The 25,341-nt window shown below is 55.0% G+C and overlaps 1 protein-coding gene and 1 long non-coding RNA gene across 2 annotated transcripts in view; one reads left to right on the forward strand and one right to left on the reverse strand.

Annotated features, from left to right (window-relative positions):
• The window catches only part of LOC146398066 (uncharacterized), a 1,038,644-nt gene that overhangs the window by 504,072 nt on the left and 509,231 nt on the right, over positions 1–25,341 (forward strand). The gene's annotated exons all lie outside the window — the stretch shown is intronic.
• The window catches only part of MRC2 (mannose receptor C-type 2), a 59,958-nt gene that overhangs the window by 14,000 nt on the left and 20,617 nt on the right, over positions 1–25,341 (reverse strand). The window contains exons 2-12 of the mRNA XM_084984088.1: positions 11,815–12,216; positions 10,491–10,664; positions 10,158–10,322; positions 9,853–9,966; positions 9,242–9,385; positions 6,001–6,189; positions 5,679–5,833; positions 4,555–4,662; positions 2,273–2,388; positions 1,676–1,824; positions 806–1,023 (exon numbers count right to left, since the gene is read on the reverse strand). Of these exons, the coding sequence (XP_084840214.1) occupies positions 806–1,023; positions 1,676–1,824; positions 2,273–2,388; positions 4,555–4,662; positions 5,679–5,833; positions 6,001–6,189; positions 9,242–9,385; positions 9,853–9,966; positions 10,158–10,322; positions 10,491–10,664; positions 11,815–12,216 (1,934 nt within the window). The remainder of the gene's footprint in view (positions 1–805; positions 1,024–1,675; positions 1,825–2,272; positions 2,389–4,554; positions 4,663–5,678; positions 5,834–6,000; positions 6,190–9,241; positions 9,386–9,852; positions 9,967–10,157; positions 10,323–10,490; positions 10,665–11,814; positions 12,217–25,341) is intronic.

Below are 25,341 nucleotides of genomic sequence, written 5' to 3' on the forward strand. Positions count from 1 at the left end.
GTGGCTCCCAAACCCAGCAGGGGTTAGAAACACAAGTTTTCAGGCCCCATCATGACCCACTGAATCCCAGTCTCCACAGTGGCAGCCTAGAAGATTTTTCTTTTTTAATGGCCACACCCACGGCATATCAAGTTCCCAGGCCAGAGATTGAAACCACGTCACAGCTGCGACCTACGCCACAACCACGGCAATGCCAGATCCCTTAAGCTACCGCACCAGGCAGGACATTGAACCCTCGCCTCTGCAGCGACCCGAGCCACTGAAGTGGGACTCTTAACCCACTGTGCCACAGCAGCAACTGCTGGAAGATTTTTTAAAATCAGGCTCCCCAAGCAATTCTGAAGAGCAGGTAGCCTGGCCCCAACATTTGAGGGCCTCTGTAACCAACAGTTTCTATGGTTTTTTTTATTTGTTCACATGTTTACTGAGCACCTACCAGGCCTCAGATTCCACTCACAAGAGTTTCCCCAGTATGGACCTCTGTCTGCAGTCTGCCCAGGAGCCACCCACCTGCTGCCTCTTTGCTCTTTTTTTTTCTGTCTTTTTAGGGCCACACCCTCAGCATATGGAGTTTCCAGGCTAGGGGTCCAATTGGAGCTGTAGCCACCGTGGGATCCGAGCTGAGTCTGTAACCTACTCCACAGCTCATGGCAATGCCAAATCTTTAACCCACTGAGCGAGGCCAGGGATCGAACCCGGGTCCCCATGGGTACTAGTCAGATTCCTTTCCACTGTGCCACGATGGGAACGCCCCTCGTTGCTCTTTTTTCTCTCTTCCCCAACCCCAGGCCAACAGGCTGCCTACCTTGTAGCAGTGCCGGAGTTTGGGGTCCGAGCTCCAGCCTTGGGGGCAGGAGCCGGTGAGGCTGGGCGTGGGGTCTGGCCCAGGCAGCTCTGGCGTCACCGGCGTGCCCAGGCTTTGGCGGCAGATGTAGCGAGCCCGGAACGAGGTGCAGTTCTTCACCTCCCACAGCCCCATGGCGCTGCCCGTGGCCAGGGCCACGCAGCCCCCGCGGCTGTACCCTGGAGGAGGGAGAAGGGAGACCCGCGTGCTGAGGAGGACTCAGGGTCCGGCCCTCCCTCACATCCCCAAGGGGCACCGCCACAGCCCCGGCACCGGGAACCGGCTTGGCCGTCTCGGCAGGGACACGCTCTGTGGTGTCGGGGCCCAGGAGTGGAGGCAGAGTCCTAGCTCTGTGTTTGCTCCTGCGAGATCTTTGGCAAGCTGCTGAGCCCCTCTGAGCCGGCGTCATCTCTACCTCATCGGGGTATTGAAAGGGTTAAAAAAGGCTAAAGAATGTGAAATGATAAGAATAACAGGCAGCACTGGTCCTGCGCTCGCTCTTCTAAGAGCTTTACATATAAGAAGCTATCTCAGCCTCATGTCGGCTCTGCGAGCAAAGTACCGTTCTCCGCATTCGACAGATGAGGAAACTGAGGCTCAAAGAGGGGATGGCGAGGTAGCGGATGGGACACCCCGATAAACGGCAGCGTCAGGATCAGAGCCGGGCAGTTCGGCTCCAGCACCTGTCCTCCTGACCACGTCACCAGGACTGATCTGTTTCCTCTGAAGCCCCGGGTCTCGGTCCTGGCAGGGCGGCCCACCTCGGCCCTCGGCTTTACCACGGAAAGTCCATGAAACGGGCTGGGCAAGGGCCGCGGAGGAGGGGCTCACCGGGCTGGCCCCGGTTCCAGTGTGTGTACATGACCTCGTCCCCGCTGAGCCAGCGGAAGGAGCCGGTGCTGTTGAGGTCCTGCAGGGCCGTCCAGAAGTACTCGCCATCCCAGTTGTAGATGAGGCTGCTGACAAAGGCCTGCTCGAACCTGCGGGAGAGGGGCTGGTCAGAGCTGGGGGCCCACTGGCTACCACTCCCTGGGCCGCAGGCTGGACGCCCTGCTCTGGGAGCATGCGTGCTGCCCCCAGTCGGTAACTTGCTCAGGACCCCTGGGGACCCTGCAGCTGACACATGGCCACCCAGCTCCTGTACCTCCGTGCCTTGCTGAGAAGGAAGAGAAAATCAGACACAATCGAGGCCTCTTTCAGGCATCCAGCCATACTTATGCCTGTTTCTGCCCCTTCCGGGGACCTGACCCAGGCTGGGGATGCTTAATAAATGAGAGTCATTCTTGTGACAATATTGAAAAAGGCCCTGGACCCAGGTGAGGCTCAAAGGATTCGGATCCCTCTGCATCTGATGGCAAAATGCTGCCCCGTTTGGTGGAGGGACCACATCAGGCCAGGGCAGGGCCGAGGGCTGGTCCCCTCCTGTACCTGTTGGTGATAGTGACCAGCTGAGAGCCGTGGTCGGTGCACAGGCGCCGGGCCTCACTGTAGGTCACTTGGTCTTCTCCCAGCCAGTAGCATGATGGGCTGTGCCACGTCCAACCCTGGCTCGAGAGAGTGGGCAGAAAAGGAATGTCTGTGGGGAGGGCCCTCCTCCCTCACCCATCAGTCCTGGGGTGAGGGGGCCCATCAGTGGCACCACTGCGTTTTCTGCAGGCTTGGCCACAGGACAGAGGGGACTGGTTTGACACCAGGGCTGGCCCTTCCGGTGCTGGATCTGCACCGTGTCACTCCACCCTCCCCTTCCCACTGTTGTCCCCCAAGGCCAGACACCAGGGGAAGCACAGCCCAAGTAGCTGATCATGAGGCGGCCAGTCGCCTGGCCTGTGGCCTGGCCAAGAAAAATGAGTGGCCCGTCAGACTCCTCTCTGGGGCATTTGAACCAAGAGAGACGCAGTGGGAAAACGGCCAATTGGCTGAGAAACCAGAACTAAAAAGCTGGGAGAGCTGCCAGGACATGGAGGGGGCTGGGTAACACTCAGGGGCCTGGAAAAGCGAGAGTACACGGAGAATGCGGCTGGCCTGGGGCGGGGGCCAGACCCTCAGCGAGGGGCCGGCACAGCTGAGAAAGAGGCCACCCCCTGCAGGGCTGGTTCTCAGGAGCCCAGGAGGCTTCACCCTCCCAACCCCTCGCCCCTTGGGCCACCCCCAGGGCCTCTCTGCCAACAAGGACCTGAGGCTCCTGCCCTGCAGACAAGGACCTGAGGCTCAGAGAAATGACATGGCCTGATACTGTACACACAGTGCAGGTGCAGCCAGACTTGAACTCACACCACAGAGGCTACATCTTGCCCCCATCACGGCCCTGCTCCTCAGATGACCTCAGCTGCCTGACAGGCCCTTCGCCTCCAGGAGGTCTTCAAGTGGGATGCCTGGGGGTGGGGGCTGGCACTTGGGAGAGAAAGAGGCAGCCCCCTGGGCAGGAGCCAGAGCAGAAGAGAAGCTGGGGGGTGTGTGTGTGTGTGTATTTATGTGCATGTGTACGTATATTTGCATATGTGCTATGTGTTTTGTGTATGTGTGTTTATGTGTGTACGTACGTATATATACGTGTATGTATGTGTATGTGTATATGTCTATGTGTGTATATGCGTTTGTGTCAACATGTATGTATGTACAGTGTATATGTATATATGCAAATGTGTTTGTGTGTGTGTGTTGTATGTGTTTATGTGTGTGTGTGAATGTGCATGTGTGTATACATACGTGTGTGGTGTGTACATGCATGGGGTGGGGAGAGCACAGATCCCCATATGTCCAGCAGGGCTGTGCTAAGACCTCTGGCTCTTTTGAGGTGTTAACTGTGGCTGCTCTACACTCCCCACACACCCCCATTCCGGGCAGACCCTGGTGCAGGGCAGGTAATCATTGCCTCCCCCCTGCCCCCGGCCCAAGCCAGGACAGAGCCCCAGATCCGTCCTTGACCCCGTGGTCCCCCCCACTCTTTGGTTCTCTCCTCCTCCCCACGGGAGGTTGTGCCTGCTGGCATGTCCTGCTCCTCCCCTGGGGGGGGAGTGTGGGGACCAGGTGGGTGGGGTATTGTAAAGGGCTGAATCCAAAGGAAAGTAGTGAGGAGCTAGACTGGCAGTGAGAGGCTGGCAGGAGAAGCGTGGCCTCGGCAGATGGAGCCATAGAGGCTGAAACCCCATGAGGTGTCCTTTATAAGCAACCTCCCCATGTGTGTCCACACCCCTCACACCCCTGCTGGGCTGGGCACCGGGGGTGGCCTGGAGGAGGGAAACTTTCGCCTTCATTCATACCCTCTCCCCGCCACTCATTCATTCCCCCCCATCGGACCTCACCGCTTCCCTCCTGGGGGCTAGAACACAGGGAGGGAGACACTGGGGTGGCCTCGTTCCTCCTAAGGAGGCAGATGCTGGATCGATGGCGTGGCACCAGCAAAGACAGAGGCGGGAAGGCGGGACACAGGCTCTCCACTCAGCTGCTGACTGTGCCAGACTTGGGGGTCCCCCAGCCCCACCTCCTGGCTCTCTGCTGCCTCTGGGGAGTGGCTTCCCATGGAGAGGGGGCTCTGCTTCCTCCCAGCAGCCTCCTACCCGCACCCCACCTCGTCTAGGGGCACTCCCTCTGGAACGGAGCAGTTGGGGGAGCAGAAGGGAGGGAGGAGGCCGTGGGACTCCATTCACCCCTCCCTCCCCGGGAGCCCCTCGGGTTGGCCCCATGTGGGGCGGCTCCAGAAGCACCCTCACCTTCCGGCAGCCGTGGTCCTCCTCGGCCGTCCCCGGGCTCAGCTGGCCTGCCTTCTTGCAGATGGATGGTAGGGACTGGTTACAGGGACTGTCATTCCAACGACCTTCCTAGGGACACAGGGTGAGGGGAGTCTCAACCCAATGGCCCCAAATCGCCCGAAGGCCTTCAATGAGCTTGGTTTCTAGAACCAGCCCTGCCTCTGACTTGCGGTTGAGATTCCCGTTTGGCAAAAGGTGTCCAGCAGATCCAGGGTAAGCAGAGGCTGGGTGCCCCGACCCTCGGCTCAGCCGATGGAGCTGAAGAGGAACTTAACCCTCGGCCCCTTGTAACCGCAGCCCTCCTGTGCCCAGCACACCAGCCAGCGGTTCCTGTTTGCCCTGAGCTCCATCCGGAGGGCAGAGGTGTTTGTGTTCCCCAGCCCCCAGGAATACGTGCGACGCGTAGCAGATGCTCAATAGATTATTGTTCATTAAAGTTTTATAGCATCGCCTAAGCCAGGTGTCTCTACAGTCACAGCACTGCTGGCTGTATCTCATGGCAGAATGTCCTCTGTCTCTGGAGTGGGTAGCCCGTCCCTATGGCTTTGTCTATTTTTTAAAGGTCTTTAATCTCTGCTTGAAGCTCTGCATCAATTCCTTTATTTACCCACCATGTATCTGAGCCAAAGCCCTGGCAAAGAGTCACAACTCCCATGATGTCTTGAGGGGAGGGGACCCTGGGCTGGGTAGGGTTGGCAAAGAGCAGCCCCACCTGTGGGGCATGTCCACGTAACATGGGTTCTGACGCCACCTGCTGGCAGGAAAGTGCAGCTGGTGGGAGACCAAGATCACGCCAGGCAACCTCCTGAGGCTTCACAAGAATTAAACCCCTTTAATCCTCCCAGTGACCCTCTGAGGTTGGCACTATTAGAGTTCCACTGATGGTCGAGGAAACTGAGGCCCTGAGAGGTTAAGTAATTTGCCCAAGGTGACTCAGCAGGTCGGAGGTGAGGTGGGAGCGCGGGTTTAGGCAGGGGGGGTGGTGTTATTAGCAGGAACCAACAGGAGGACGTCCTCCAACTGGGGTAGCACCTGGAGGCTGGGGATGATTTGGGGGGCCTTTGATAGGGAGAGAGGGTTCTCACCGGCCCCCAGATGGTGACACAGTCCTCCAGGCTGTCCCGGAAGTTGTTGGGCTCAAAGGGGTGCCAGTGGGTGAAGCTCACGAGGCTCCCGTCAGACCACTCAAAATTCATCTGCAGTTTCAGATCATTGAGGCCAATCCACAGCTCCTCCACCTCTGGGGGGGGGGGGGTGCAGCAGTGGGGGAGGGGAGAGAGGACATCAGGAGGTCAGTCTCCGTGGCGGGCAGGGGAGGAAGGAAGCGTCCCTAAGCCTCTGGGGTCAACGGGGATATCGGAGAGGCCCTGACCTCCCTCCCAACCCCCGGGCCAAGTAGCCCCTCACCCTGCTTGATCTGCTTGGTGATGAACTCCAGCTCGGCCATGCTGTGGATGCTGAGCAGGTCGCCCCCACCCCGCAGACACATCTTCTTGGACTCCTGCCAGCTGCGCTTCTCGGCCTGCAGGCGGTAGCAGTGGCCCTGGAAGGGCTGCCAGCTGGGTTCACACTCCACCTTCACATTGGCCCACACATCTGCGGAGACCCACGAGGTGGCTGCTCAGGCACTGAGCCAGCCGTCCAGCCCGGGAATTGACCCACTGGATAGCAGCACAGGCAGGGACCCAAAGCCACTTCCCCTCCAAACCTGTCCCAGCTCTGCCCTTCCCCACCCCAGGCCCGGTCAGAGTGCTGAATGACGGGAAAAGACCAAACCCTCCAGGGCTGCTGGAGCCCCAGGAGGTGGTGGCAGATTGCCCCCGAGACAGGATGGCCCCTCCAGCTGGGACTCTCAGAAAGAGATGGGCAGGGGAGTTCCTGTTGTGGCTCAGCGGCTTAAGAACCCTACTAGTATCCATGAGGATGCGGGTTCCATCCCTGGCCCCGCTCAGTAGGTTAAGGATCCAGTGTGGCTGTGAGCTGCAGGGTAGGTAGCAGATGTGGCTTGGATCCTATGTTGCTTTGGCTGTGGCATAGGCTGGCAGCTACAGCTCCGATTCGACCCCTAGCCTGGGAACTTCCACAGGCAGCCCTAAAAAGCAAAAAGGGATTCAGGACAGACCAGCCCCAGGAGCCTCAGTTTCCACCTCTGTAAATGGGGTTGCCTACTGTAAGATTCCACCTTGCTTAGTAAATGACACTGCTGTCATTGTCTCAAAGAACATCTACGAGGTGTGGCCCTGTCAGTCTAGGATAAAGCGGGTAGGACCCCTCCCACACCCTGGTCAGCAGCTCATGAAGTCACCACTGCCTGGCAGGCATCCCTGGCTGGGATTCCTCCTCTGGCTCCTTCCCACACCTCCAGCTCTGCACCCTGCACTCCAGGGCTGAGGAAATGACTGGCCCTTGGCCCTTCCTCACCCCCACTTCCGGGTGTTTCAGGGTCACGCTCTAGGGATCAGGGTCCGAGGGCAGCAGAGGCAAACAAGCCCTCACTTGGGCCTTGGCAAGAGAAAACAAGACTTCACCAAGCCACCCACGCCATCAGGCTTGGGCAGGACTCTGCCTGGCTGGGCGAGAAGGCAGGTACCCACTTGAAGCATCGCTCCACTGGGATCCACTCCATCCTGGGAGATGTGCCAGGGTCCAGGCAGCCTGCCTCTCGGCAAAGTGGGGAGAGCTGAGAGCCTAAGTGGGGTCACTCCCTGGCTCAAGACCTGTCGATCATCTCTCATCAGCAGCTGAGCTCAGACCCAAGGCTGCCACCCGGACAGAAGAGTTCAGTGGGTGTTCAGACCCACCGGGAGCTGCTTTGGGCCACGGCTCAGGAAGCAGGCTCAGGAGATGTGGACACTTTGGGGCACAATGGCACCGGCCTCTGAAATGACATGCTTTGAGTGCTGAGTCCCAGAAGGCTGAACCCACCCAAGAAGCTGCTTAGAAAATATGTCTCATGCAGAGACATGTGGGCGGGGAGGAAAAAGGAAACCCAAGGCTAGAGACGTATCTGCATGTCACAAAGCCCCAGAGGAGGACACCCCACAGCAGCTACACTGGGCAGATCCAGGGGACAGAGGACCTGGCAAGAGGCCAGTCCCACTGGGGGCCACAGAGAGGCTAGGACTGCCCACACCGGCCCCGGGGCCCCCCTTTCAGAAAGGGAAACCCTGGGATTGGTCAGGCTCCCCCTGGCTGGAGGTGAGGTGCCTGAGAAGTGAGGTGCCGATGTTTTACACTTTTGCTCCTGACCCCCCAGGGGGTGAGAGGAGAGGGCAGGGGCCAATGACCCTGAATCAATCTTTGGCAGCACTTGAATGGTCAGAAGCAAAAGTTTTGCTCCATAAGCTCTTTTTTTTCTTTTTAGGGCCACACCCACAGCATATAGAAGTTCCCAGGCTAGGGGTCGAATCTGAACTGCATCTGTGACCAACTCCACAGTTTGTGGCAACCCCAGATCCTTTACCCACTGAGCAAGACAAGGGATCGAACCCCCATCCTCATAGATACTAGTCAGGTTTTTAACGTCAATCCACACAAGCTCTTTACTTTTTGTGTTTTGTGGGTTTTTCCTGGTTTCACTGTATTTTCCTTGTAGAAATCCCCTCTCTACCATTCCTATGGCTACTGGACTCCTGCAGCAGCCCTTTCTCCCCACACAGATAAATGTTCTCTGCCACCTATGGAGACGCTCTTTTAGGCCAGGCCAGGTCTCCAGCCTTACAGCAACCCTGCAGGGGATCTGAGTGTATCCACAATTTGCATCCTTGCTTGCCTAAAGCCACACCCCAAAGCGGTGCCCTGTCCAGAGGGTGAGCTTGGTGAATCACAAATGTGAGCAAGACACTCCCTGCCTTAAAAGCCTGCAAGGCTCCCACAGCCTTCCTGGCCCCACCCACATTTCACCCAGAAGCCAAGATCCTTCAGGGACTGGCTGCAACCTGCCTTTTGGAACTGTTCCTGTCCCTGTGCCCCCGAAGCCAGTACTTCTCAAACTACCTGAATCGCCTAAGGAGCTTGTGAAATGCAAGGTTCTAATTCAATTAATTGAGAGGGCGGGGGCACCTGAGATTCTGCATGTATAACAAGCTTTTATAACATCACCTGGGAAGGTGACACTGTGCTGCTGGTCCAGGGACCATACTTTAGCATCTAACCGTAGGGGTGCAATTCTCACCATCCTTAATGATGCTGTGAACTTCAGCGTCTCCACACCTTTGCACCTGCGGTTCCCTCTGCCAGGCATGCCCTTCCCTCTTTACGCCTTTTTAAACTTACATTCAACTTGAAAGGCCCAAAGCACATATCACATCCATGAAACCCTCCTCCTTAACACTCAGGAGTTAATCAATTTCTTCCCTAGGGCCTTCTAATATTTATTATACATATTTTTTATAATAGCACGCAACTCAGGATATTCCAGTTGTATGTGGATGTCTGTCACCTGCAGCTGACTGACCACCAGGAGGTCACGGGGAGTAGCGAAGCATTTAACCCAGCTCTCCACAAACGTCCCGGAACAAATTAATGGCACATGACAATGTGTTCAGACCTCAGCGGAACCATTAAAGAACAGGGAGGATCAGAGCTCCGTGGGCTGTGGCCCTGACGAGCCCCGCTCCCCCACGCAGTCTCAGGGACCACCGCTCACCAGGAGGCGGGGGCTCGGCGGTGGCGTTGGGCTTCTTCTTGCAGACGTAGGGCAGCGCGATGCTGCAGTCGCGGTTCTGCCAGCCGCCCGACGACTCCGTGCGGATCACTCCGCAGTTCTCCTCGCTCGGGTTGTCCGGCTGATCTGTGGGCAGGGCAGGGCGCCAGCACCCCAGACAAGAGAGACTCACCCCCTGGCCCCCGGAGCCCTTCTCGCAACCTTGGGTTCCCCCAGAACCCAGAGCCAGCTTTGACGCCCAGCGCTTCACTTCAGCCCTGGCTGCTTTCTCACCCGCGCCCCCTGGTCCTGGACCCTCTGCCCAGCAGCCGGTTCCAGCGCCACCCGCTCACCCTGGCCGGGCTGCGGGTGCCCTGAGGGCCCTGGTACCCTCAGGTTAAGGGGTACGTGGGGAATGAAATCCAGGCCGCCTCCCAGGCCCCCGTGAGGAAAGGGCATCAGTTCCTAATTCACGCAAAGGTGGTGCCCAGTCCAGCCGGGGGTGGAAATCTGCAGCCCACCCCCCACTGCTCCCTGGAGTAGGTTTCAGGGAAGGAGTAAATGGGGGACCGAGCGGCCCCAGGCCACCCTGCACCCAGAACCTCATGCCTCACCACTCTCCCAGTTGAGGTACTTGAGAGGTGAATTGTCTGACCACTGCCAGCCTCCACTGGTGTCCAGGTCATTAAGGCCAATCCACAGTGTGGAGCTATAGCCAGTGAGGAGCCCTGATGAAAGACAGCGACAATGAGGGGCGTCGCCCCATCCCTGATCCTCCTCCCTCTCCCCCACCAAGAGCCTCCACACTCCCACCAGCACAAAGGGTGAAGGTGGGGCCAGGTCTCGGGCGCCGGCTGCCCTGCCCCGCCCCCAGGATGGGCCGGACTCTGGAGCCGCCCCGCCTCCCCACCAGGCTCACCGTTGATGTAGGTCTGCTCGTGGATCTCGGTGATGCTCAGCAGATCCGCCCCCTGCTGCTCGCAACTGGCCCAGGCCTCCCTCCAGGACAGCGTGGACTGGAAGTTAAACTGATAGCAGCTGTCAGTCAGCTGGTCCTTGTCCCAGAAGGTCTCACAGTCGTTACCTGCCACCATGACAGCCGGATGTGGGTCCCTTCCCAGCCCTCTCCTTCAGGGCCCCGGGGGAGGGTCCCTCAAGGAGGGCAGAGCCCCCCCCCACAGGCTGCCCGTGTCTCACTCGAGTCCCAAAAGCTCGGCCACCCTCCCGCTGGCCCACCCCACTCTGCTCTCACTCTTGATGGGGCAGAAGCCCCAGCGCTCATCCTTGCCGTAGTCCTGGGTGGTGGCGCACCACAGGTGCCCGTCCTCGCGACCGGTGCTGGTGCAGCCGTGGAACCACTGATTGTCATACTTGAAGGGGATGGTGCACGGCTTCCCGTGGGAGTTGCCCTGGATGGTGTAGACCTCTGCAGGAGAGGGGAGCCGCACCCTTGGCATCTGGACCCCAGAGGCTGCCCAGCCCCCTCCATCCCTCAGGGAAAACCCCCTAGAACCCAGGAGGTGGAGCCAGGGTGGGAGGGAGTCAGCAGAGCCGTGGAGGTGGCAGTGGCTCCCTCTGCCACCAGGACAGCCCAGGAGGCTGGGAGAAGTCCCACTGCTCATCCAAAAGGGCTGGGAAAGCGGGGGGTGGGGGAGGGGTGGGGGTGGGAGAGGGTCCCCTGGTGCCCCAACGCCTGTCCAAAATCCAGCCGCCCTTGTGCCAAGTTCCACCTTAGAACTCAAGGTCGCTTCCAGGAAATGCGCCCCCAGGATGGAGCTGACCACCAGGAAAGGCCCCTCACTGGGTGACTCTGGTCCCCATTCGCCCTTGAAAGAGGGTGATCAAGACATCTGGGGGCAGTTACCCTGGGACCTTCCCTGAACAGTGGCCCTAGGGGTAGGGGATTTATCGAGTTTTACATTATACACTTTAGTATTGTCTGAGGTGTTTTGTTTTTTGGGTTTTTTTTTTTTTTTTTTTTTTTTTTGCTATTTCTTGGGCCGCTCCCGTGGCATATGGAGGTTCCCAGGCTAGGGGTTGAATCGGAGCTGCAGCCACTGGCCTACGCCAGAGCCACAGCAACGCTGGATCCGAGAGCCACAGCAATGCTGGATCCTAGCTGCGTCTGCAACCTACACCACAGCTCACGGCAACACCGGATCGTTAGCCCACTGAGCAAGGGCAGGGACCGAACCCTCAACCTCATGGTTCCTAGTCGGATTCGTTAACCACTGCGCCACGACGGGAACTCCGGTTTTTTTTTTTTTTTTTTTGGCTGCACTCCTGGCATGTGGAAGTTCCTGGGTCAGGGATCAAACCCGAGCCACAACAGTGACAACACCAGATCCTTAACCCACCGAGCCACACAGGAACTCCTGAAGTCTTTCCAAGAGTGTATTAATTAAATAACTTAAAAAAAAAATTAAATGCTTTGAAGTTCATTTTCTCAATTATTCAAAAATGCTCCCCATTACAACAAAAGAGGTGAGTGCCAGAGGACTCCAGAGGCCAAGGTTTTGTCACTCTGGTGTCTGTCCCCCTGTGGCCCTGGCCCTCCTGTGCCAGCAGCTTCTCACCATAATAGGGCCGAGCGCACAGATCTTCGTCGCTGCCATAGATGCGCCACTGGCCACTTCGGCTCTGATCGCCCCGCTCGGGGGTGCCAGCCTTGGATGTGTTGCTGGTGCGGCCCCCCAGGAGCAGGGACAGCTGGTCACCCAGTGTGCGACAGTGCCAGCGAAGATTCAGCGCCTCCCGGTCACATTCGTACATGCCCAGGGAGGCGGTGGTGTTGGTGCCTGGCCAGCCTGTGCCCAGGCACTGCATGCTGCCCAGGTTGAAGAGCCGGTTTCGGGAGACCCACTTCCAGCGCTGGGCAGGAAGACTGGCGTTGCAGGCTGGGGAGACTCGGACTTGGCCCCCCTGCGCCTCCAGGCAGCCCTGCAGTCCATGGCTGAAGATGAGGAAGACGCTGGGCTCTGCAAGGGAAGGCACGACATGAAGCCATCATCCCGGGGGCTCTCCTGGCTGCCCCCCCGACAGTCAAGGCCAGCGACAGACACTGACCGCGATCCCGGGGCGGGGCAATGAGCCTTCTCGCACGTGAAAAATCACTCGGTCCTCACTGCCAACCCTTTGGGTGGTGGTGAGAGGCACTGCGGTGCCCCTGTGCCCAGCCGTGGCAGAGCCCGCGTGGCCAGCCTCGGTTCTAGCCCCACCCCACCTAGAGGCAGGACTCAGCCCTCTGTGTTACCCCCCAAAGCAAAGCCAGCTTCAGATGGCAAGTTGGAAACTGCTGACGTTTCTGAAGACCTTATGAGGGTAGGAGTATCTACATTACACACCGCCCTGCAAATGCTATCCCAACCTCTGTTACATAGCCTTGTTTTTCTGCCAAAGTTCTTCTGCCTACAGTCATTTCTTCGAATTCTTCCCTCTTGCTCCTCAGCTTCACTGGCCCCATCCTCTAGTCTTATTTAGAATCTTCCCAAATCACGTACCACCACCCCATCCCCGCAAACCCAACCATTCATCTCCCCACAACCCCTCACTCATTTTTTTTAAAATTTATTTATTTATTTTGTCTTTTTGCCTTTTCTAGGGCTGGAATTCCATCACTCCTTATTTTTTAGACACCACTTAGCTCTCTGCTTCCCCAGTCCTGCATCTTCTCACCCATCATCTCACTGAGCAGACACTCCATGGAAGACATTTGAATCCAACCTGCCTCCTGCACACAAACGTTACAGATTAAGAAATCATGATTCAGGAGTTCCCTTCGTGGCTCAGTGGTTAACGAACCCAGCTAGGATCCATGAGGACACGGGTTTGATCCCTGGCCTCGCTCAGTGGGTTGAGGATCTGGCGTTGCCTTGAGCTGTGGTGTAGCTTGCAAATGCGGCTCTGATCCCGAGTTGCTGTGGCTGTGGCATAGTCCGGCAGCTACTGCTCCGATTGGACCCCTAGCCTGGGAACCTCCATATGCCATGAGTGTGGCCCTAAAAAGAAAAAAAATAAATAAATCAAGATTCAGGGAGTTCCCGTCGTGGCGCAGTGGTTAACGAATCCGGCTAGGAACCATGAGGTTGTGGGTTTGGTCCCTGCCCTTGCTCAGTGGGTTAACAATCCGGCGTTGCCGTGAGCTGTGGTGTAGGTTGCAGATGCGGCTCTGATCCCGAGTTGCTGTGGCTGTGGCATAGTCCGGCAGCTACTGCTCCGATTGGACCCCTAGCCTGGGAACCTCCATATGCCATGAGTGTGGCCCTAAAAAGAAAAAAAAAAAAAAAAAAAAAATCAAGATTCAGGAGTTCCCTAGTGCCTAGCAGTTAAATCTCTGGCAGTGTCACTGCTGAAGTTTGGGTTGCTGCTATGGTGCCAGTTTGATCCCTGGCCTGAAAACTTCTGCATGCCTGCAGGCTCAGCCAAAAGAAAAAAATAAATTCTACCATTAAAAGAAAAAATTAAAAAGAAAACAAGACGTAGATGTATAGGAGGTAGACCAGTGGTTGCCTGGCTGGGCTGGGCTAGGGTGACAGGAACGAGGAGCTACTGCCAAAAGGTACAGGTGATGGGTGATGAAAATGCTCTAGAATTTGACTGCCTTGAGACTTGCACAATTCTGTGAACATACTCAACACATCAACTAAATGCACATTTTTTTTGGCCACATTTGCATCATGCACAAGTTCCCAGGCTAGGGAGAAAACCGGAGCCACAGCAGTGACAATGCCAAATCCTTAACCACTGGCCCACCAGGGAACTCCTAAGTGCACTTTTTTGGGGGGTCTTTTTTTAGGGCCACACCCACAGCATATGGAAGTTCCCAGCTAGGGGTCAAATCCGAGCTGCAGCTGCCCGCCTATACCACAGCCACGGCAATGCCAGATCCAAGCCACATCTGCCACCAACGCCACAGCTTGTGGCAACGCTGGATCCTAAACCCTCTGAGCAAGGCCAGGGATCAAACCCGCATCCTCATGGATACTAGTCAGGTTCTTAACCCACTGAGCCACCCCAGGAACCCCCTAAATACACATTTTAAATGGCTGAGTTTTACGATATGTGAATTGCATCTCAAAGCTGTTACATAAAGCTATTATTATATCTTAACAGTGTTGAGAGAGGGAAAGGGAGAAATGACATGAGTTAGAGAAGTGACGTGAGCTTCTCCTGGTGCCACGCTAGCCAGTGAGCAAACCCAGGTCTCCGTGACGCCCACGTTTCACCACCTTCCTCTCGTTCCTCAGCGGCCACTAAGGACACAAGACACCCACACAGCGCATCCCAGTTTCCAAAGCACTTCCGTTCCATTAGCTCCTCGGGATAATCTTCATGCTTTGAAAGCATGAATCTGGATACCAGGGTTCAAATCCCAGCTCTGCTACTTCCTGTGTGGCTTGGGCACAATGCTTAACCTCTCTTGTGACTTGGTTTCTTCATCATAAGACCACGGGAACGGGTAAATGAGATAATACGTGTAAAGTGTCTGGAACAGGGTCTAAGAGCACCACACATGTTGATGATTCCGTATTATAGGCAAAGACATTCCCTACGGGTAGCAAAACAATTTCACCAGAGTCACATGAGATGGCGCTGAAATTTGGCCCCAGTCTTCTGAGTCCAAACATCAAGATCTTTCTCGGTTTTTGTTTGTTTGTGGCTATGCACCCGCAGCATGCAGAAGTTCCCGGATCAGGGATCGAACCCACACCACAGCAGGGACAACACCAGATCTTTAACCCACTGCACAACAAAGGAACTCCCCAAACACCAAGATCTTTCTGATCCATCATGCTGGCCATATCATCCCTCTACAAGCCACTCTTCATGGCCAGGAAGGATGATGTTTTAAGGATATAACTAAGTTCTACAAGATTTTTAAAATAATATTGGAGTATTGACGGTCATAAAAGAGTCATGAATTCAATGACACGATTTTTTTTCATGGCAAGAAAAATGCCATAAGCAAAGTCAAAATTGAAATGACAAAAGTATAGGTAACTATTAAGAGACAAATAGTTTATTCCCTAATATAAAAAGAGCTTCTACCAAGAAAAAAAAAAAAAAAAAACCCCAAAAAATGGGGAGTTCCCATCGTGGCTCAGCGGTAATGAACCCAACTAGGATCCATGAGGTTGTGGGTTCTGATCCCTGGCCCCGGTTAAGGATCCGGCATTGCCATGAGCTGTGGTGTAGGTCACAGATGTGGCTCAGATCCCACATTGCTGTGGATCTGGCGAAGGCCGGCAGCTGTAGCTCTGATTCAACCCCTAGCCTGGGTGTGGCCCTAAAAAGCCAAAAAATATCACTACTACTACTAAGTTACATAGAAAATAGCAACAAGACAGAAGTAAAAGATGTGCACGCACAGCTTTAACAACATGAAATACAATATATATATATATTTTTTTAACGTCTGCACCCGTGACATATGGAAGTTTCTGGGCCAGGTATTGAATCTGAGCTGAGGCTCCTATGTTGCAGCTGTGGCAATGTCTCCTCTCAAACCCCCATCTCCACAGTGACCAGAGCCACTGCAGTCAGATTCTTAACCCACTGTGGCACAGTGGGAACTCTCAACTGGCTTTTAAATATTTGAAACGACAGCCTCTCTCATAGTAAAAGAAAAAGCAATGTAAGTCAGATCAGTCTCTCTCCTGCTTAAAGTCCTTCAAAGATGATTCATCGTTCTTCAAATAAAATTCACACTCCTTCCTATGAGCCACAAGATCAAGCATGTTTTGGTCAAACCTACCAGTCTGGAGTTCCCGTGTGGCTCAGCGGGTTAAGACGTCAACATGGCATCCATGAGGGTTCGATCCCGAGCCTCACTCGGTGGGTTAAGGATCTGGTGTTGCCGCTGGCTACAGCGTAGGTCACAGATTCAGCTCGGATCCAGTGTTGCCGTGGCTGTGGCATAGACAGGCAGCTGTAGCTTATTCCCCTCCCTGGCCCAGGAACTTCCATAAGCTGCAGGTGTGGCCATAAAAAGAAAAAAAAAAAAAAGAGAGAGAGAGAACCTACTGGTTTGATCTTGGATCACAGGGTTCCCCCTTGCTCAAGTCACACTGACTCCTCGCCCTTCCTTGAACAGGCTGACTCTTTCCTGCCTCAGGGCCTTTGCACTGCTTCCTCTGCCTGGCACTTCACATTCCAAAAAAAAAGTCACATCTTTAGGAGTTCCTACTGTGCAGATGTGGGTTGGGAATCTGACTGCAGTGGCTCAGGTAGCTGCACAGGCACAGGTTCGATCCTTGGCCCAGCATAGTGGGTTAAAGGATCCAGCATTGCCACAGCTGTGACCCACACCAGATTCAGACTCAGATTCAGTCCCTAGCCTAAAAACTTCCAGATGCTGCTGGTGCAGCCATTAAAAAAAAAAGTCACATCTTTAGAGCCTCCTTGACCCCCCCCCGAATCTAAAGTAGTGACCACAGTTACTCTCTAGCAGAGTCTTCTTCGCGGCATTGATAGTTATGTGTTATAACTACCCTGATAGTTATATCTGGGTTATCTGTGAGTCTGGGTCTACTGACTATTTTTTCTCTTGATTATGGGTCAATTTTTCCTGCTGCCTGCAAGTCTAGTAACATTATATATACTGGCCAAGGTGGATAATGTTATAAGGAGTCTGGATTTTTTTTTATTGCATATTGGACTTGTGGATGACATGTTATAGGGAGTCTGGATTTTTTATCTTCTTGACAAGAATGTTGAGTTTTGTTGCGGCAGGCAGTTAAATTACTGGTGGATCCTCCTGATCCTGTAGAGGCTTGGACTGAAGTTTTGCTAGGGTGGGGTTGTTTGGGCTTTTTAGTCTTAAGGTGTGGCCCTTAGCCTTGGGTTTAATCATAAGGTGAGGCCCTTCTAGAGTTTCAAAAGCAAACTTTAGGCAATTGCTAAGCCCCTCTAACTTGGTGGAAACTGAATTCCAAACTCTGTTTCCTCAGCACCAGGAAGCAACTGAAATCTCTTCCTCCCGGCTGCTGCTTGCTGGGTTCCTTAAAGCTTCCCTCTGCCCAAGCACAGTTTACAGCTGCCAAGGATTTGAGGAGAATTTGTAGGAGGACATCTCTTGCCTTTCCAGGATCTGCCTTCCGGATTTTTAGCTTTTCGGGTAGCCCCACACTCTGACCAGTAAAGCTGCCACGTTCCATGTGAGCTCCTGAGATGGGGCAGTGCTCTCTGGAGGAAGCTGCTTAAATGAACCAAGCACCTCATCCCCCCCACCCCCCCGCCGCCCTCTACCACCTCTTTAGGGCCACACCGGAGGCATGTGAAAGTTCCCAGGCGCGAGGGGTCCAATCAGAGCTGCAGCTGCCAGCCTACCCCCCAGCCACAGCAACACCAGATCCAAGCCACATCTGCAGTCTACGCCGCAGCTTGCTCATGACTACTAGCTGAATTCTTAACCTGCTGAGCCACAATAGGAATGCCCTCATCCGTATCTTTTCTGTCGAGGACTGTCTCCTCCTCAGCATCTGCCTGTTTTTGGTTTTTTCTTTCTATGCCGGCCCACGGCTTATGGCGCTCCCATGCCAGGGATCAGATCTGAGCTGCAATTGCGACCTCCACCGCAGCTGTGTCAACACTGGATCCTTAACCCGCTGTGCTGGGCCTGGGGATCGAACCTGTGTCCCAGTGCTCCAGAGATGCTGCTGATCCCATTGCACCATAGCAGGAACTCCGTGCACCTGCCTGGTTTTGACTGCTTTCAAACCACTGTATTTCGTATTTTCTCTTTAGTCTATAAGGACTCTTAGCCACAGAATTAGACTAGTTACAAGCAAAACTGCCATTTCTAGAACCAGAACTCAAGAACTGACATGGTTTTATTTTGTCTCCTCTCTTGTTCATAAGCTTCTGAGCGGACTTTCTGTCCTCACCTCTGTATCCTCAGTACCTCTAACCCTGCCAGACACAGAGCCGTGCTTAATAAAATAGTGAATGAACAAATGCATGGATTTCATGCCTAGATGACAATCACAACCAACCAGTCTAACTTTCTGCTCCTTGTCCCAGCCGCCAAATTCATTTTCCTAAAACAGAACACCTACAGCTCCTGTCACTGATGCACTCAGAACTCCAGAGTGGGAAGGCTGGTGGGGAGTGACCATGGTCTGGTCACTCTACTCTCTGGCAACGCCAGGATGGGGGTCCTCTCTGGGCAAGACACAAGTGACTTCCTCAAGGACCAGTAAGGGCAAGCGCCACAGCTAATCCTTCCTGTCACCCGCCTCCCTGCCCCCAAGCACCTCCTTCCTCTCCAGCCACTTCCAGAAACCATAAACTGGTCCAGGACTGCCCGAGCCTCCTCTAAGGACTGGGTGTTTGATGCTCAGAAACTCCACTCCAGCGAGGACAGTCGGTACTAACAGAAAGTGGCCCTTAGCAGGGGGTGGGGAAAGGGCCTGGGACCGGAAACAGGAGAGAGCAGGGCTTGCTTTGATGGGTGCTCTCAGAGATGGGACTGGACATGCAGCCCCGAACATCACAGGAGCCCACGGCAGCCCAGGGGGACCGTATCTCCCCCTCCTCCCCGACCAGAAAACCCTCGCAGGTGCCAGATCAGTTCCAGCCAGGCTGTGTGGTCGAAACAAATGGCACATGCGGGGTCCCGGAGAGGCCACCTTCCCACCACTCGACCGAGGAGGCAACTGGGGGCCAGAGAGGGGAAGAAACCAAGACAGCCAGCCAGTCTTCATACTGTTCAAGGCCTATTTCCTTCTCCATCACATGAATCACTGCTCCAAGTCCCCTCCTCCCTCTGCCGTCCCAGGTTCAGGGTTCAAATCCACATACCTTCCAGGAGAGCTGCTGTGTGCACGGTATGGCCCAGGCACTGCTGGGAGCACAAGGCAACACACAGCACCGTCCCAGTCAGAGAAGAGTGGGTCTGGACACAGCAGGACACGAGGGCAAGCAAGCCCTCCAAGCCCAGGGGCCTGGGGGGCGGAGGAGCAGCTGTGCCTCGGGAGGCTCTGAAGTCACGGAGGATCCGGAGGGGGCAGAAGGTGAGGAGTGCGGGTCACAGAACTGCCTTGGCGGCAAACAGAAAAGGACAGGAGGAGGAATGTGGGAGCAGCGGGGTGTGAGGCCTGCAGGAGCCGAGGCGAGGCCAAGCCAAGCTGGGGGCCTCGGGCTCTGAAGAGAGCTTTCTCCACCCAGAGTCGGGGGACGGGGCGGGGCCCTCCCTGAAGGGAAGCTGTTTCTCCAGGGGCCAGTGCAGGCGGGGAGGAAGCCCAGACTTGGCCAGGCTGGACATGCTAAGGTCAGAGGGAAGGGAACAAGGCATTTTGAGAACTGACTCTTTAAAAAAAAAAAAGGAGTTCCCGTCATGGTTCATCAAAAACAAATCTGACTAGTATCCATGAGGATGCAGGTTCGATCCCTGGCCTCGCCCTGTGGGTTAAAGATCCGGTGTTGCTGTGAGATGTGGTATAGGCCGGCAGCTGCAGCTCCGATTCAACTCCTAGCCTGGGAACTTCCAGGAGGCCCTAAAAAGCAGAAAAAAAAAAAAACAAAAACTGACTGTGTCCTTCGCACCTGTGCTTTCAGGAAGAAGCAGGGGGAGCTGAAAGCATGGAGGCTTGATGCCACCCATTCTGAGAAGGCCCTTGCCACCCTTATCCAGCCCAGGTGGCAGTGCAGGGAGTGGAAGAGGCCCTCACCAGGACCTTGGTAGGGTCCTCAGCAAGGACAAAGATGACCCCTGGTATTTGACGGCAACCACACCAACACCACGCTGGGCATCAAGTTGTGGCTCACAACGCCCTCGTTTGGGAACTGAATAAATGAATGAGGCCAGGCAGGCAACTGCGCATTGAGCGCCAACTGCATGTCATTCATTCATCTGTTCAACAAACATTTACTGAGAATCTCACAGGTGCCAGGCAGGGTGCCAGGCACCAGGGGTGTAGAAATGAGCCACTCAGACACAACCTGGCCCATGTCACCGCATGGCCTGGTAGGTGCCCTGCACAGAAGATACAGAGAGGATAACGGAATCCTTGACCTCCCTGAGCTGCCCACAGTCTCTGGCCTTTGTTGTGTCTGCCCAGCAAACTTCCCACCCTCTTCCCCTTATTATTTATAAAGACTTTTCCTGCAGCTCTGGCTGTGGGAGTGGGCACCACGTTCACTATTGGCCAATAACCGTGGCCATCCCCCCTGGCCACAACGATTGGCTCTTAACTCAAACGCGGCTGATCAGAATACCCCTCCCCCCAACAATGGATCACATGAAGACTCCTCTCCCGCTGAGATTGCCCAAGGCCACGTTTCCTACCACAAAGAAAAGACCCTTCTGCTGCGGGCAAGAAAGGCGATAATGCGGAAAGAGACACAGAGCTTAGAGATGGAAGGAGGGGAAGCGAGCCCTCGTGGTGCAGACTGTCCAGCCCCAGTCCCTGAGTTCCCGTGGCTCTTCCTCCACAGTCTGTACATCATTCAGGACCATTCACAGCCATGTTCCCTTTTTCTACTGAGTTGGTTTGCACTGGGTTTCTGTCCTTGTAACCAAAGAATTCTGATAAACACACAACCCTAGCTCCTGGAGCCAGAGCCTCTCTCCCCGTCAGGAACACTGGTCCATGCTTCTCACTCCCCTGGAGGTATTGCTCTGGGGTCCCCTCTGACCGTCAGACCAGTGATGAGCTTCTGGGGCCAGTGGTAGCATCTGGGCCACATGAGAGGAGGGGCTTGGAGGCTGGACCCACCCATCCTCCTGATCACCTCTCCGACTGCTCCCCCAGAGGCTTTCTCACTCATGCAGGTGACAAGCACTGTACTAGGTACTACAAGGAAATCAAAGGACGTGCCTTCTGCCCTCACTGTTTACAGTGAAGCTGGAATAGCAGAATGCACAAAGCAACCCACGAAAAAGTTACAAGCAACACATCAAGTATGCAAAACAGGTCTAGTTTATACTGCCCTGCTGGAGGTAAATGGATAGAAATGCATTTTCTAGGTACCTGAAATGTAACAAGAACCTTTCTTGTGTGGGGTCTACACCTCTTTGCTTCTCAGATCCAGGGCATCACCCTGGAAAGTTATTCCTGTGCTCAGAGGCAACTGGGTTTTAAAGCTATCTGCCCTACATTGAGTAACCCCACTTCCCCCTCCAGGTTGACGGTCACGATGGCCCCCCTTTCTTTCCCGCCTGCTGTACCTTCCCGTATGGAAGCGCGGTGCTACAATGAGGCTGAGTGCAGAGGCTCACAACTGCCTCAGGAGCAAACCTCAGCTGTGCCTGCAGCTTCCCAGATTCAGCCCAGCAGCGGCGGCAGCCAGAGGTCTGACCTCGGATAAGACGGCTGCTCCCTGTGACAAGCCAAAGATATCTTGCTGAAAGAAACCGAGGGGAAGTTAATTCTAGCGCAGCGCCTGGCATGCAGCAGACCCTCTGCCAACATCCACGTGTCAAACAAAACCCTGAAAGGTGCAAGCAGAGACAAGGACATGGAGAATGTTCCAAGGTGGGGGAACGGCAGGAGGAAAGACTAGGGACCAGGGACCAGCGGGCAAGCGCAGGGGTGCTGACCAGATTTGGTCCCAGAGGCACGGCAGGGTGGCCGCCAGCCGCTGAGCCTCTCTGTCTCCCCCATTGGCACCCCTCCCCAGGCCATGCAGGGGCCAGAGGTCATCCCAGGGAGAGCCAGGGTCCACCCGCAGGGCCGCCAGCCAAGAGGAGCAGCTGTTTTCAATGAGCCACTTGGCCCCGAGGCCAGGCCTGGAAATGTCCAAGTCAGCAGAAGCTGCCAGCCCCGCCCTGCTGAGGGACCCAGCACCCCACCCTACACCACCCGCTACTAGAGGCAGTGTCCCAGTCTCTGCAAGCACATTGGACCTGGGGGGGAGGGTGGAAGAATCATATGACTTTGAGGCCCAATACCCTGCCAACCGGTGCAACACCCCACCCAAATCCTGGGCTCTTGGGGGCTTCCCTCTCCTGTCCACCCTCCAGGCCTTTCATACTCTCCTCCCTCCTCCCTAGCAGCCCCCCCCCCCACTCTGGCCAGGCCAAACTGCTTGCCCTCCGTCACTCAGCGCTCACGCAATAAAACCAAACACACATGACTGTGTGCAGGCTCCACTGCTGTTGCATGTGTGCAGGGTCTCTCCATCTCTCCAGCCGCCATGAGCCTCCTGTATCATTCATTTCTAGAGATGCTCTTCTCCCCGCTCAAAATGTCTGTGTTGCTCAAGGTGCTATGCTGTGTTCTGTTAAGATGTTAAAACAAACTGGCAGAGGGTGGGTTAAGAGGGGGGCTTGTTACCTAATCAGTGCAAGAAGGGTGTGTGATGGGGGCGGTGGGGGATGGGAATTTGGGTAAATTCAGAAAGGTCACTAGCACCGGCGGCGGGCCAGGCCGTCCCCAGGTCTCCCAGGCAGTGCCAGCTGAGTGGGGCTGACCCTTGGGGCGCTCTGGGACACAAATCCTCACTTGCCCTGACTTTGCCCCCTGGCAATTTAATGGTGCTTGAGCTCACCCCCTGCTGGCTTTTGTCTTAGACTAAAACATCGCCATCTTTCCTTCAGCCAGTTCTTTCCCAGGCCTGTCTTGGAGGATGGCGGGGTGCAGCGTGCGAGCCCAGTCTCGCCTCTAAGCTCTGGGGGAGCCGGCACCCCCTGCTCCGGGGCAGCTCCCTCCGCCTCGCTCCCCTGCCCTGGCCCCAGTCTCTTCCTCACCCGAGCATCCCAGGGGCGGGCGCACCTAGACCCCATCCTCCCTCACGCCCGCCTCCAGGACCTAAGGTGCTGGAACTTCGGATTCGGAGTTCCGGCGCCCGTCTCCCCCACCGCCCCGGCCCCCGGCCGCGCAGGGCACCCCCATCTCGGCCCCGCGCCCCCTCCGCGATGCGCCGCCCCCCATGGCCGGTGCCCCTGGCGTTGGAGCACGGAGCCCCCTCCCACCCCGCGCCCCGAGGTCCGCCCAGCTCCCCGCCCAGCTCTGCGGCCCCCGGCGCCGTCTGCTAGACCGCAGCCAAAATAAACAGCCCAAAGCCACTTCCTTTCCCGGGGGGGCCACTTTCACAACAACGGTCGGCTCCGGTCGCGGCAGGAAGTGGCTTTCTGGCCAGCACAATCCAACCTCACTGACCAGGCGGCGGAGGGCAGGAGCCAGGACGCGGGGCTGCAGCCGGGCCCAGCTCCGCGCTGGCGCCTGGAAGGGGGCGGTGGGCGGGGCGGAGCCCCTCCAGGCGCAGAAATCACCTGCCGGTCCCCGTGATCGCGTCCCTGGCAGCGGCGCCCACCTGCTCACTGATGCCGGGCCCCGCGGCCTCTGCAGGGCCACACCTGTGTTACTGATCGGCGGGTGCCCCGTGCTGATTATTGCACAAAATCACGGACAGGTGAGCCCTAGCCGCAGCACCGGCTTCCACGCTCCATACCTGGTGGATCGAGGATGAATAAATGAACGGGTGAGAGACTTTGTTAGGAGACACCCAGGCAAACTGAGAGAAAGCAATTTTTTTTTAAATTTAGTTTTATACGGAATGATTGCCCAATGGTGACCTGCTGCACAACACAGGGAACTCTACCCAATCGTCTGTGAAGGTCTATATGGGAAAAGAATCTGGAAAGAAGAAAAAAAAAAAAAAAAAGGATGTGTGTACATGTGATTTCTGTACAGCAGAAATCAGCACAACAGTAAATCAACTAGACTTCAATAAAACTTTACAAAATGAACAAAAATAAGATGAGATTTAGTTTTGACAAAGTGGCTGCAGAGGTGTGGGGAGATGGGGGCAGTAACTTCAAGCTAAAATATATGAAACTCCCTGCTCACTGCAAAGTCAACAGAAAGGGAGAAAGAATCTCCTTCCAGCCTTTCTGTATCTTCCACTGTGACTTTTCTTTTTGAAAGTAGATACTTACAAAAAAGAAATGTGTGGCAAGTTAAATGGAGATATAATGATCTGTTCATGAGAAATTAAGGTTTCAGATGTAAACATTCGACTCACAAGAAAACATTCGTGAACAATTTCTAGCTAACAGTCTTTCAAATACAGAAAGAAAGGAAGGACCCCCCTCCCCCTGCACACAACACAGTAAGCTCCTCATTGGGCAGGTGCCCCTTGAGGGTCCAGGTTCTGTCCTTGGCTTCTCCATGTCCAGGCGCTTGCCTGGCATAGCTGGACTAAGGTAAATGTGAAATGATAGAATGACTGTGACATGGAAGGTCTAAGAAGTCACCTTAATCTTTTAGAAAGTGGAAGCTGGGTATTCCCTGGTGCCCTAGCGGTGAAGGACACAGGGTTGTCACTGCTGTGGCTCTCAGGTTTCATCCCTGGCCCCAGAACTTCTGCATGTTGTGGGCATGGCCAGGGGAGGAAAAAAAAAAAAAAAGTGGAAACTGAACCACAGAAAGGTAAAGGAGTCATGACCTTTCCATTAGAACTTAAGTCCTGAATAGCAGAATGCCAGTATGTGCTTATGTAAGTTGACCATATAATTTATTGTCTCATATTGAGGATGAGAAGGGGAGTTAATAATAATTACCCCCACTACAATAAGCTTGACCCCAGCAAGTTGGGACATACGGTCAACCTGCACTGATACAAGTTCATGTCTACCATGGGCTTGCTAATAAGTACCAGGCACTGGGTTCCCAGGCTTTCTTGTTAATCCTCAGAACAACCCTCAGAAGTAGGTAAAATTCCTATCTCCATTTGACAGATAAGGAAACTGAGGTATTAAATAACCAAGAGATCAATCATCTTGATAACACGATTAATAAGGGGCAGAGCAGGAAGGGGAGGCCAGGAAGACCGTCAGTTCCAGAGCTCAACTCCAAACAACTACTCCAGGTGCTGAGAACCCATAGGCAAGATGCATTTGGCTCTCACAGGATAGGAAAGAAAAGTGAGCCAACGTTTAAAACTAGAGATTTCACATAAAAATCTGAACTTCCCAGCTTTTCTCAGAAACATTGAGAAGCCTGACAATACTGAGCCAGGGAGCCAATCACAGTTTCTGGGTGGAGCTGCCCACCTGGGAGGGGGGACTCACCAGTTTGCCACAGTCCCCACCCACCCCTTTTGCACCCCCTGCCACAATAGTGAGGTGGAATGAGTGATCATGTATTATGCTCACACCA

The sequence above is a fragment of the Sus scrofa genome, chromosome 12 (genome assembly GCF_054392235.1).
Source record: "Sus scrofa isolate SSC_HxYL_T2T_F1_AM1 chromosome 12, Sscrofa_HxYL_maternal_Yorkshire_Landrace_v2.0, whole genome shotgun sequence".
In the NCBI taxonomy this organism is placed as follows: domain Eukaryota; kingdom Metazoa; phylum Chordata; class Mammalia; order Artiodactyla; family Suidae; genus Sus; species Sus scrofa.